At 49.9% G+C, this 14,185-nt stretch overlaps 1 protein-coding gene across 8 annotated transcripts in view; it reads left to right on the plus strand.

The window, feature by feature from the left end:
• Positions 1–14,185, plus strand: part of LOC118225438 (partitioning defective 3 homolog) — a 381,373-nt gene that overhangs the window by 152,576 nt on the left and 214,612 nt on the right. For all 8 annotated transcript variants that reach the window (XM_035413832.1, XM_035413834.1, XM_035413837.1 and 5 more), the window contains exons 4-5: positions 3,898–4,082; positions 7,720–7,857. In XM_035413832.1, coding sequence (XP_035269723.1) covers positions 3,898–4,082; positions 7,720–7,857 — 323 coding nt within the window. The remainder of the gene's footprint in view (positions 1–3,897; positions 4,083–7,719; positions 7,858–14,185) is intronic.

Consider the following 14,185-nt stretch of genomic DNA (forward strand, 5'->3'; position numbering starts at 1 on the left):
CAGGATTTTGACGGGTTTTTTTCTGTTTTCGCTCGAGCAGTGGTCTCATGTTGAGATGAAAGGTGCCATTCCTGGAGCACATTACCCATAACCCTTTGTCAGAACAAAGACCAGTGCGAATCCGTGCCCCAGGTGCCAGAATCGGAACGGGCGGTATGCCGCTATGATCGGTTACAGATATGACGGAAAAATGTAAACAGCAAAAACGAGAGACGCGGTCGTCGCGCACGGGTCGATTTCATTTTAAAAAAGCCGACCGTTTGGAGCCAGCTAGCCTGTTTGGTATTTTCGAACATCCAGAACCACCCACCTCTGTATTTTTTTTCCATATCTGTTCACGGGAGGCTCGATTATAGGGAGAGAAAGACAGAAAATCATAAAAAGCGTTGCCTGTTGGGCTTCCTCCCGTGCTCGCTCAGACCTATCCCCCCCGAGTGACCGGCCCGACCACATCTGCTCAATATTTGAGCGTTTCCCATGGTTTCGCTCGTTCTCACGTTCCCGGCTCGATGGATTCCAGAGGCCGCGCTTGGCCGGCTCCAGAAAGAGGGAGAAAATCCATTAAGGCTAATTCAGAGCCGCCGGACGGGCCTGGCTCTCTCTCTCTCTCTCTCTCGGCCTAAAGATGGTCTCTGATTAGCGTTAGCGCGCCGAGCGCCCCCGGGAGAGGCTTCTAGCCATCGTCCCGCGCTACCCCGAAGGTTCATTTAATACAAAAAAAAGATTCACGTGCCTGTCAACCCTGGTTAATGTGCCCCTGGCATTGGCAATTTGTAATGCGATTTATGGAGGATGAGACGACGTATTCAGAGGTGCAAAATTACCAGGATTTTACGGCCGGGCTTCTTGCCCTTTTTTGTAATCGTCTAATTTCTTCCCAGACACAGAATTAAGTTACACAATTACATTTCCGCTTTGATACGCCATCGTGAACAAAAAAACGAACTGTCCACAAACTAGGGAAATGTACTGGAAATCATTGTGGGAAGGGGTGGGTGGTTTAAATAGTGTGGATCGGAAACTGATGTTAACCCCTTCATGCAGATGCCAATTCTGGCCAACCCCCACCCATTTAGAGGGTGTTCTAATTAAGGTTTTATAACTCCAGATGTGCGAATCACAGAGACTTGGAAAATGGCTTAAGTGAAGCAAGACTGTTGTACCATTTACAATACTAGTTTAGATTATATTCCTAATTTAGGTAGAAGTGCCACAAATGCAATCATCTTGAAAATGCAAAAACAAAGTTGTTCGCCTTCTGTTTGAAATGAAATACTGAGAGGTTACATATAGCTGGTAAAACTATACATGTTCTGGATAAACTCCTTGACCACAAGTATGCAAAATCTGTGGGTGATGTATGGAACTACTAAAGATCTGTGTAGCAAAAATTAAGCAGTGTACCCTGGTGTCCCTTTGTCTCTCCAAATATATTCAAAATGTCTAAATTGCGGATTGCTGTAAATCATAACATTCTGATGAGAACAGGCCATTCAACCCAAAAATGCTCGCAATTTTCTTGACTAAATTGTACCTAGTGCTCTGATTACCTGCAGACTGGATAGTATCTAACACGGTATCAAGCCTAGTCTTGAAAATACCTGGTTTTTGCCTCTACTACATGACCTGGCAGGCTATTCCACACATGTGACTACTGCAGTCTTGTTGTAAGTGTCGAGCGGCACCACATAGTTCTGCAGCACGTCCAGAGGCTGTGCTGATTGGCTCTGAGCAGACAGCGCCGGGGAGGTGGGGCGGGCATGACAGTGATGACTGCTCTCTGTCACTCTAATTACTACAAATAAGCTGATATTTCAGAATTATAATTGTTTTATGACTTGGGTTGTAGGCTAATTCACAATTTACATTTCAGATGATTTCTCTCCGTAGCCTCATTGCGCATATCAATGCTAACATGGTAGAAGCTACGCCTTGTAATGACTCTCATTGTTTACTTTCCAAATAACTGTCAAATTGTCTAAACAGAACGTTTCAGTAGCAATTAGGCCCATCACTCACGACGAAACAACGTCCTTTTTAGCATTAACCGTTATACAGTTTGAAAGAAGTACACGAAACTAAAGTCCCTCAGACACATTCACTTTCTCACTGCAGACAGCTTTTCTGAGGTCACTCTCTTCCTCCCAGCCTTTTGTCTTTGAAGGGCCCTGGGCTGCGTAGGATCCCCTGCTGTGAAACATTTCAGAGAAAGTCAAGTCTGTCATGACTATAAACGTTAGAGGAAATGGAAAGACAGTCTTTCATTTTCAGTAAAAAAAAAGAAAGAAAGAATCTTTTAATACACGGTCTGTTTTCAGTATGAAATCGTCTGCAGTACTGGGAAGTTTCTGGAAGCCTGCAGGTGGCCGCAGTATGAGGAGGGAAGTAACGGTCGCGGCTGTATGTAGCGTATTCGGTGCTAAAGTCGTGAAGGAGTGCTCGGAGTCTTCCGGTGAAGGAGAGCACTCTGGGTGTCGCGGTCCTGACCTGCGCCATGTTGGGAGCGAGGCGCTGTACAGAAAAGGCCTCCCAGTCACAGCTGCCCTCTGCTTTTAAGAGCTGACAGGAGTCGGAGTGCAGCGGGGCGCGCCGTCAGGTACCCCCTGCTACCCCCCCCCCCCGCGCCGCTTCATTTCCCGCGGCAAAGCCAGCGGAAAGGCCGCACCCCCTCGCCGGCTCCCCCCTCCCCCTCGCTGCCAGCCCATGCCACGGGAGCGACAGAGGGAGACGGACGCTACGCCGTTATCAGTGCAGGCTCCCTGTGGGGGACTCGGCAGCCAATCACAGCGCCACGAGCAGGATGGCCCTGCCCCCGATTCACGGCCCATAGTTCAAATCCATCACTGCTCAGCAGCATAGGAACTTCTTTCTTTTTTATGTACGTAGATGTTAAATATGACTACAATGAATGGGATGGTTTTAAAACAAATCAAATAATCCTGTTTCTCTCTTTCTCTCTGTATCACAGACATGCCCCTGTCAGTGGTCTGTGATGCTCTGAACCCTGTGTGTCTCTCTCTCTCTGTGTCACAGACATGCCCCTGTCAGTGGTCTGTGCTGCTCTGAAACCTGTGTTTCTCTCTCTCTGTATCGCAGACATGCCCCTGTTAGTGGTCTGTGCTGCTCTGAAACCTGTGTTTCTCTCTCTCTGTATCGCAGACATGCCCCTGTTAGTGGTCTGTGCTGCTGTGAACCCTGTGTTTCTCTCTCTCTGTATCACAGACATGCCCCTGTCAGTGGTCTGTGCTGCTGTGAACCCTGTGTTTCTCTCTCTGTATCACAGACATGCCCCTGTCAGTGGTCTGTGCTGCTCTGAACCCTGTGTGTCTCTCTCTCTCTGTATCACAGACATGCCCCTGTCAGTGGTCTGTGCTGCTGTGAACCCTGTGTTTCTCTCTCTCTGTATCACAGACATGCCCCTGTCAGTGGTCTGTGCTGCTCTGAACCCTGTGTCTCTCTCTGTGTCACAGACATGCCCCTGTCAGTGGTCTGTGCTGCTGTGAACCCTGTGTTTCTCTCTCTGTATCACAGACATGCCCCTGTCAGTGGTCTGTGCTGCTCTGAACCCTGTGTTTCTCTCTCTCTGTATCACAGACATGCCCCTGTCAGTGGTCTGTGCTGCTGTGTCCCCTGTGTTTCTCACTGTGTCACAGACATGCCCCTGTCAGTGGTCTGTGCTGCTCTGAACCCTGTGTTTCTCTCTGTGTCACAGACATGCCCCTGTCTGTGGTCTGTGCTGCTGTGAACTCTGTGTTTCTCTCTCTGTGTCACAGACATGCCCCTGTCAGTGGTCTGTGCTGCTGTGAACCCTGTGTTTCTCTCTCTCTCTGTATCACAGACATGCCCCTGTCAGTGGTCTGTGCTGCTGTGAACCCCGTGTTTCTCTCTCTATCACAGACATGCCCCTGCGCGTTCGACGCAGCAGCGACCCAGCCCTCGCCGACCTGGTGCCCCCTTTCGCTGAGGCCCACGTTTCGCCTGAAGAGCCGTCCCGCAAGAACCCGTCCCGCTGGTCCGCCACGGCCGGCTTCCCCAAACCCAAACCCAACTCCAGCAACACCACCAGCAGCCTGGAGCGCAAGGTGACCCTTCCTTAGCTTTTATTCTGATTCTGATTTTGTCATTGGCAGTAAGGCCTCTAGTCATTGCTGGCAGTGCAGTATAATGGGTAAGGTGCCGGTCTTGCAACCTAAAGGTCTCAGATTCAACTCCCAGGTAGGACACTACTGTTGTACCCTTATACAGTAGTGTATAAATGGTGTAATGTTATGCAATGTAAATGCTGTGTAAAATGAGAGCGTCTGCTAAATGCCTGTAATGTAATGTCCATGATGTCATTAATGCCCATTTCTCACTGTAACCCCACAAAAACTGCAAACTATTTTTTACGCTTTCATAGCACTCATTGGGGAAGGGAAGACACAAAGTGTATAAAAATATACTTTTCTCTGCTTCTGTACGGTACCTTGTCCGGTTCCAATTCCATGTCCTCCTTTAGATTCAAGGAACATTTTGAACCAGTCCTAATGGAGGCAATGTTATCAATGCATTTACTGTATTTTTGCAATGACACACCTGTAAGCATGTAATGAATAACTCATGTTATGTACGTTTGAGTGTGATTTAAACCCCTTCGCTCTCAGGTAAGCGCTGTTTGTGCAGTAATCCGTCACTGTTTACGTTAGGGTGCGTAGTGTAGTATCTGTGCCCGGACGCGGTGACCCCTGCTTCCTCCCTCCTCGCCGTAGCGCGTCTCCACGCGTCCGGTGCTTCCGGAAGATTCCCTTCTTTCCGTGTGGGTCTGACCTTGAAGGTGCTCTCTTGTTAATCGCGGCGCTTTGTGAAAGACCTTCCTCCTCGGCGGGGGCGCCGTTCCGCTTGCTGTAATTCACTCGCGAGGTCGTCCCCCCCCAAGGTCTGAAATGAATCAGAAAAGCTCTCTGGTGCGGTGTCCCCGGGGGCCACGAAATGAAAAAAGAGGCCAATTAACTCATCAAAACGGTCGCCCTCTAATAGCGATGACACGGGTTCGGCGCTTCGGAAACGGCGATATTCAGAATGGGGACGGGGCGCGGAAAGAGCGGGAGCGCCGGGACCGTGACACGGCAACCCCGGGCCCTGATCAGCGCGTCTGCGCGCGGCTCCGGTAATCCCATTCTGAAGCACTTTAGTTGTCACTGCCTCCGTAATCTTATAGAATGCTTTAATTTAGAAAGGTAAAAAATAAGTCTGTCCCTAACTCCTTTATTCTGCTGTGAGAGCGGATTCTGACGGCCCCGAAATGTCAAGGTGTGAGGCGGAGGAACGGGCCTGTCAGCGCTCGATAGCACGAGGGAACCGAAGGCAGCTGGATTTTTCGAAAAAAAAAATGAACCCGATGTTCTTTATTTAGTGCACTTTCCAGATCGGTTTCTGAACGAAGTGTGGAGTTAGAGGGCTTTTTGAACTCAAGTTGTTCAGTCGACAAACAAGTGAATGAAGAATAATGGAGGTTGTTATTTAGGTGTTATATTTAGCAATGACTTTGGAGCGCTAGTGTTGCGCATGCTAGCTTTAGCTGTGAAGCACATTTTTGTTTGTCTGCCCCGTTTTTCTTTTGAAAATGCATACGATAAATGGAACAATAGAAGCTATGCAGTGCAGCAATTCTCAAATGCACTTTATATAAGGACTCAGATATTTGTCTCAGTTATAAGTTTTTAAACTGTGAAGATTCCTTGAATGTGTTAATTTAGCCCCGTAGGGTAAAAGTTTCTGCTGAGTGCTGTGAATCCGGCACTTTCCTCTTTTTCAATATGTAATTCTATTTGGGTAATTAAGCTGTGTAACTACAGTAGTTAGTGTAACTGCCTTGTAGCAACTGTGTAATCACGATGGTTATTTCAAACAAACATCAACTTGCTTTCCCTTAACCAGTCAACCCTAGCTGCAGCTCTGCGTGTTATGTAACCCTATGTAGTTGCATAACAGTTACGTAGCATAAACAGTGCTGCATTTAATAGTTCTCAATTATGTGACCTCAGTAAAAAAAAAATTTTGACCTTCTTCTGTTTGCATGTTATATTGGTTCAGACTGCTTCTTTCTTGTACAAATTTTCACCTGTTTTTATTCCTTGATCTCTGGGAAAAAAAAAATGTGTAAGTAAAAAGTGAACACTGAGTCCCTTTCATCCGCTGAGCGCCAGATGTATTGGTAATGTCATCTCGGCCTGTTAGCATTTAACCCAGCTGGTATTTTACAGCTTAAAAGAGATACTCTGAATATACGTTAAGCCAGCTGTTAGCTTCCCGTTTCTCGCTAACACGTGGCAAAGTATGAGCCGCAGTATCGTATTTTCGCATTTTACTCCCACTGCAGCCCTTGTTTATTGGTTCAGTTTTTTTGCCGCTTTGCCTTATTTGGCGTGGAAATGATTTTTGGGGGGGGACGCGTGTTTTGATTCGGTTGTGCCTCGGCGCGCTGACGCGCCTCCCCCGCGGGAGCTCCGCGGCCCGAAGCTAACGTTACAAAACCGTCGCCCGTCCAAAAGAGTTTGGCGCACGCAGCACTTCTCAGATCTCCGGGCCCGCGTTCGCGGGAAAGTAAACATGTATAACAGAGCGAGCGGCGAATACGCGCGCTGTGATTTAGTGCTCTTTTCCTGTCCGCCGCTCTATCTGTAATACAATTTATGGGATCTTTTTTTTTTTTGGTACGTTTTTGTGCTTTTTTGTGAAATGGCCGACTCTTCCGGGCCGACTGCAACGGGCCATCGTAAAGAACCTCGGCGGGACCCCTGCTCCCGCCCTTTTCTTCTCTCTCTCCCTGCCGGACGGCCCCGGTCACGCACCGTTTCTCTCCCCTACATTAGTAAACCATATGTACTCGTTTACAGCTGGGGGTAGGGGAGCCACGTCCCTGGAGCTGAGGGTAAATTTTTGTTTTTTATTGAATCCCGCGCACGTGGCCTCAGCACCGGAGACGGCGGGCCGCGCGTGTCGCCGCCAGCCTCTCCTCCGCTCCGCAGGCTTTCTGGGCCGAGCCGGGGCGGCCCGGCCTGGCTTCTCCGTTTGCTCGATGAACGCGACAAATGGGGATTCGATGAGAATGTGAAAGCTAAAAGGGGGAGGAGCTGGGCCTAGAGGAGTTTATCCCACCCTCCTGAATTTATTGTGGGTTTTGGTGTGAGCGACAGGTGCTCTTGTCCACAGAGGCATTTTTACATAGTGTTTACATTGCATCCATTTATACACATATACACTGTACACTGAAGCAATGCAGGTTAAGTACTTTGCTCAAGCAGTGTGGTTTACAACAGCAGTGTAGTATCCGGGAATCAAACCCATATCCTTTAGGTTACAAGACCTGCTCCTTACCCATTATATTGCACTGCCACCCTTTTCTCACTTTCCCAGAACAGCACGTGAGTCTGGCTCTCCTCCAGAGGAAAGCCTGTGTGCCTATGCATCCCCACGGTGTTGCGTACATATACAAGCGTATAGTTCTGTAAAACAGCTCCGTAAGAAAAAATAACACCATAATAACAATGTAATAACACTGTCTGGGAGTGCATGGCAACCATTTTGGAGAGGTTTATATAGCCTGTAATAATGAGTGGTGATTAAATCGCCATGTTTAGAGGGCCATGTTAGAAACGTGTGTGTGCATGTGCATGTGTGTGGGTTACATTAGCGGTAACGCACAGCGGATATTAACTCTGTCTGGTTTGCCGTTCCCAGGGCAAAGGCTCGGAGCAGTTTCGCAGTCTCCCCCGAGACGCGGGAAGCTGGGGCGGCCAGTTCCAGAGGGAGAACGGCCGCTCTTCGCTGAGCGCCAAGCACCCGATGGTGGACCGCTGGTTCGAGAGGCAGGAGCAGGTAAAGCCCCGCCGCTCGGAGCTCCGCCCCTTAGCGCGCGTCTCCGCGCTCGCCCGTCCGATACGTCCTGACTGGCTTTGGCTTTGCCCGTGCGTTATCAGCCGTTTACCTGGGACGTGAGCTATGTTCTGCAGACATAGAATTTGATGAGCGCTTAGCAATGAATCATGGGAAAATATGATTGAGAGGGAGGGATTGAGCGAGAGACGTGCTGAGCAACTTTTCCCTGGTTTACGTTTTATTTGAGATGTATGAGGCCTGGATTGAATCAACCTGTGCACTTAACTTTGAAGGACATTGCATTGCAAGTGTTATATTTTCTTCAAACAAGCACTCTGGGAAGCCCATTTTGGTGGTTACTGAGCTATTTCTCAAGAAAAACAATGAAAGAAAAAGGTTGTAATTGTGAGTCATACCTAAGGACCAATTTCGATGGAATTCAGGTCTTTGTTTTCTGATGCAATGAGGAGTTCAGCTATTTGTTAGATATTCCTGATCGTTTCCAGAGGACAAAGGACAGAACTGTGAGCTTTGAGTGAAGTCACACTCGGGAGGGAATATTCATTACTGAGCACAGGGCTGACCTTGAGGGGAGAGGCCTCCACAGTGACTGTGACAGGAGTGCGTTCCTCTGCCAGCCTCACCCCTTTTAACTGTTATCTCCCCCTCTGTCGATAGATGAGCCACCTCACCCATGCTGCGTGTAGTATTTTGGGTTATTTTCTTTACTAGGATTAAATTCACATGCACATGCACACACACCCAGCACACGCACACATACCTGTACACGCAGCACATGCACACACGCACGTGTGCGTACACACCCACGCACATACACGCATGCACACTCACACACACACACGCCCATGTGAGATATCGAACCAAACTGGGCTTCCACGGCTTCCACACCTTCACAGATCTATTTTTTTCTCCGCCGGGACAGTATTGCGTTCCCCTCCCCCTCCTCCCGGATGAAACCCCTGGTAAACGGCGGCTTTTTGTGATTTGGGGGGTGTTCTCGGCGGCGCGCCCCGCGCTCCGTCATTCCCGCGGAGACGAACGGGGAGTCCCCGCCGCCCCGCGCGGCCTCCTGCATCATCATTAACGGAGCCGTCTTGCATGGAAAAGCCAATCGGCTCCCTCACGCCGGCCCGCCGCCGGCCCGTCGGCCGTGGCAGTCGATCAGCCGCTCCCCGGCCCGACAGACTAATACATTTGAAGTCCGGTCCATTACCGCGGCGGTTGACCCTGGCGGGCTGGCGTCCCCGTCCTGGGCCTCGTGCCCTCGTAGTGCTCCATCTGACCTCGCCGCACCGGCGGACTTCACCACAGCGCCCCCTACGGTGTGAGTGGCTGCTCCATACGGACGAGCGACCGTCGCGGTTCTGACCCGATTCTGCTCGCTCCTCTTTGGACCCGATGCCATTGAGGCCGACCGGGGGCCCTGGCTGTGAAAACGCACTTCCTGCCGTCTTACTGAGGGGCGCTCACACACCCCGAGCTCCGGCTCCCTTCCCTAATTTGTGTCCCGTCATAGCCTGTCACGGTTTTGCCTGGGGATTTATGCGTTTGGTATTTGGTGCGAGTCACTCTTCTGTAGGTCCCCCGCTGTGATAACTGCGCCGAACAACATGACTGCTGTGGTCTGAAAAGACTGAAATAAAAATTCTGTGTGTCTAACCTTTATTTGAAAGCATATTTGACAGTGCTGTTTAATTTTAGTGATTAAGTATTTGCAGTTCAGGCATTCCTTCTGAAACATCAGTTAGACCTACATTTTTGAGTTTGTAATTTCCTGTTTCTTCCCTGCAATCCGTGTCTAAGACTGCTTTATATCGTATAATCTCCGAATGAATGTACGAGCGAGTTAAGTGAGCTATGGTAATTCCCTTAGTAATTTTTTACGTGTTCATATACAGAGCAGAACATATCAGCCAAGGCCTTGCTAGGCTAACAAGGTATGTAGTGATTTCACATTTATAGGAAATATCAAGGGACTGGCTTATTACAGAGATTCCTTTTATCTGGGGACGAGGACTGGTGTCAGCAGATGTTTCTCTGCTCGTGGTGATTCAGGTTTTTTTTTAGCCCTGCTTAATGCAGGCACTCTTCTCTATTTTCATCTCTGCAGTGATTTGTCTCTGGTAGAAATGTTTTGTTTAACCGATATTAGAGGTGTAAGATTAAAATAAACCTTTATGAGTTAATTAAAATATCACACTTGCCATGGTCTGCAACGCTTAGGCTGAAATAATGAGCGCTTAGCTACATGGACACATGCACGCGTGTACACACGCACAGACACACACGCGCGCACACGTACACATACACGCACGCACACACACACATGGTCTTTAAAGTGGAATAAAAAAACAATTAGCTCTGGTTTGTTTATCAAGGTTTGTTCATCTATCTAATTTGTGTGCGTGTGTGTATGTGTATGTGTGTGCGCGTGCGTGTCTGTGTGCATATGTGCGTGTCTGGTGCTGGTGGTGTGTGTGTCTGTGCACGTGTGTGTGTCTGCATGTGGTACTGGTGGCGTGTGTGTACACGTGTTCGTGTTTGTGTATGGTACTGGTGGCGTGTTTGTGTCTGTGTGCATGTGTGTCTGGTGCTGGTGGTGTGTGTGTCTGTGCACGTGTGTGTGTCTGCATGTGGTACTGGTGGCGTGTGTGTACGCGTGTGCATGTGTGTGTCTGTGTATGGCACTGGTGGCGTGTTTGTGTCTGTGTGCATGTGTGTCTGGTGCTGGTGGTGTGTGTGTGCGTGCGTGCATGAGCGCGTGTGTGCGTGCGTGTGTGTGTGTTGCATGCTGAGGGGAGGCTCGAGAGGAAGCAGAGATCTTGCGCAGCTGCGTGATTTACAGGGTCCTGGACAGGGGAGGGGAGGGGGGATGGGGGGATGGGGGGGGGTGGTCAGCGGGGGTAACCGAGGAGCGATCGTAGGCGATAAGCACTAATGAAATTAACTACAAAGGCAATGTAACCCGGTCACTTCTCCTCAGCGAACAGATCCACCACCGCAGACAGGCCAGGCCAACGAGCACGCCGCTCCGCTCCGCCCTTTACTGCGGTCAGAGGGCGGCGGTGATGGAGTGCAGCAGCGTTCCAGAGCAGAGGTTCCGGAATGTTCCGCCGTCCTCCTTTCCTCCGGGATCGTATTTAAAAGGCTGTTTATTTCCAATGCCTCTAAAGTTCTGAAAAATTAATGGTTGTTTAAAAAAAAAAATGGAAGTGTTAAAAAAAAAAGAAAAAGAAAAAGATCCGTTCTCAGATCTGCAGCTGGGCAACATTACTCAGCCTAAGAGTTACATCTTTTACTCTTTTATAGTGCCTGTCTGCGCAGCCGCTCGCTGCATTGCGCTAGTCATGGGCGCCTGCATCGTTATTTTGTCTTTAAAGTGGTACTTTGTAATGCATTTTTAATAGTCTGTCCCACCTAATTATAAATAAGAAAAAACGCACTGCCAGCATCCCGTTAGATTTGAGCTGCTTCGCTGTGCCTTCACACATCCAGGTACCTGCGGAAGTCAGCAAACCACAAACGAGAGCTACCAAAGAAATCACTGACTGCGGAAAAACCGCGGAGAAAAAAATCCTATAAAAAGTTTGTCATCGTAGCGCTACTTTCTTGTTCAGAAAGAGTCTGCGCTTGACTCCTAACGTGTACCGCGGGTACGCGGATAATGGATGCCGGGTCTGGGGCGGGCTTCCCGCTTTTCCCGCTCGGCCTTGAGCGTTTCGCGGGGACGCTTTACGCGAAGCGCGACAGTAACGTGCGCGGGAGCGCTGCTCACTGACCCGTGAACAGCGCCGGCTCAGGAGTTACTCTTTAGATAAACGGCGGCTGCTGTCGCCGACCTGTTATTTGCGTGATGGATTCTTACAGCTTCTGCTGTCAGGGGCCTGCCGGTGTCTGTCGGCTATCGGTGAGGCTCGCCCCCTCCACAAGCCTGTGAAACGGGAACCTGGCTTTTCACCGGCGGCTGTCCTCCTGCAGGCAGGCAGCGACCCAGAGAGAGAGAGAGAGAGAGAGAGTAGCAGAGAGAGAGAGAGAGAGAGAGTAGCAGAGAGAGAGAGAGAGAGAGTAGCAGAGAGAGAGAGAGAGAGAGTAGCAGAGAGAGCCAGAGAATGGTGGACAGAGCGAGACGGAAAGAATGAGGCTTAGCGAGTGAGAGGGACGCTGTGATGACCGAGGCTTCTGGCCTGTGCCACGCCTGCATTCCCGAACGCTGCTTTTGCCTCCCGCACGGCTAAATGGTCAGTGTTAAATGGACTCTCACACAGTACATATGGTCCCTTTTGGAGTCACGTGTGCTCTGAGTTGAATTTACAGTGGACATTTTACTGTGTGACCTTGACGTCTGGAGAAGAGAAATTTGCTGTCGACGTGGGGAGTCGGCCTCCTGAACGCAGGCAGTGTGAAAGACGCCCTTGGGGTCACGTGACCTCGAGCAGCAGTGCGCAGTGGGGCTGAGAGGGTGTGGGGAGAAGGAAGGGTCTTTTGGGTGAGGGAATCCTTTCTGGGAACCATGGCTCACCTGAGAAGCCCTGAGCTCTAAAGGCTGGGCCCCGCCCCACCCTGCCCCGGATCCCCCCCCACCCCGCTCCGCCCCGCCCCACCTCCCCAGTGTACCCGTGCATTCTCTGCCTGCTTCTGGAATTGACCTATTTACACTGGATTGAATGAACAGGAAAGAAGGGTTAGAAAACAGTTTTTTTTCTTTTTTCTTTTTTTTGGGTGCGCGCTGGTTTGAGCCTGTCCGGTCCGTTTGCTGTTGTAAGGGCGCACCTGAGCTTTCAGCTGTGGGAAAAACTTGTGGGAAGAGTTTCACATTCCGTTCAACTGAAATGAATCATTGTTCAGGTGGTTGGACGTGGACTTACTTAAGCGTGATAAAGCCCAGCAGAGCTCTGAGAGAACTGAGCCCTGAGAGGAACTAATAATGAGACTAATCTCTCCACTCTGTCCCTGAATGTGGGACCTCAGCTACACAGACATGCACACAGACTTACAGAAGCACACACAGATATGCACAAGCACACACAGACATGCACAAGTACACACATATGTGCACAAGCACACAGACATGCATTCACACACATATATTCACAAGTACACACAGACATGAACACGCACACATAGGTATGCACAAGTGCACACAGATATGCATAAGCACACACAGACACACACACACACACACACATGTATGAGCAAGTACACACAGACATGCACACGCATACATAGGTATGCGCAAGTGCACACAGATATGCATAAGCACACACAGACACACACACACACACACACACACACATGTATGAGCAAGTACACACAGACATGCACACGCATACATAGGTATGCACAAGTGCACACAGATATGCATAAGCACACACAGACACACAAACACACACATATATGCGCAAGTACACACAGACATGCACACGCACACACATATGCACACACACACACACACACATGCAATTGCACACACAGACATGCACACACACACTCACTCACTTCCACACGTGCTTGCACACACACACATGCACACGCATACACATGCACACCGGTTTGGATCTGGGCTAAAGGAGCTGCTCTTTGCAGTAAGCCAGTAGGTGCTGCTGTTTGTTCAGTGTTGGACAGTCCAGGATGGTCCTCGGCTACAGCGGAAGGCTTTTCCCCCTCCCTCTCGGTGGCTCTTCTCCGTGTAAATGGCAGCTCACTGGGGACCAGGCCCCCTGTTGAGAGAGAGAGAGTGGGGGAGAGAGAAAGAGAGAGAGAAAGAAAGTGAGAGTGATAGAAAGAAAAAGAGAGAAAGAGAATGGGACCTCAAATACAAACAAGCTCCCCAAGCGTAATGAACAGTCAGCCTGTGGGGCGTTTGTCCTCAGTGTTCACCGCAGAGTTTCATTTTTAAATGCATTTTGTCGATGAATCAGACAGATTACCTCTTTAACAGGGATGTGTTAGGGTGCCATCGCTCGCATGTCCTGAACTGCGCATAACAGGGAGGAAATGAACCCGAATGCAACAGGGGCTTCCGAAAAAGCTTCTGAAGCCGTCAGCGCTGGCAGCGAAATCCCAGACGCCGCTTGGGTGACCTTGACTGTGAGCGGCGAGGTGCATTCGGAATCGCGGGAGGACGACGGAGAGGCCGGGTGACTTGTTGTTCTTTTCGCGGGAAGAGCCCCCTAACACCACCACATCCCCCCCCCCCCCGCCCCCGCTCCTCTCTGCCTCCGCACCTGTCTGATGTGTGTGTGTGTGTGTGTGTGTGTGTGTGTGAGCGCGCTCTCCAAACCCGGGCGGTGAGCCGGAACTGTTCCGC

Source organism: Anguilla anguilla, chromosome 4 (assembly GCF_013347855.1).
Source record: "Anguilla anguilla isolate fAngAng1 chromosome 4, fAngAng1.pri, whole genome shotgun sequence".
Classification (NCBI taxonomy): Eukaryota; Metazoa; Chordata; class Actinopteri; order Anguilliformes; family Anguillidae; genus Anguilla; species Anguilla anguilla.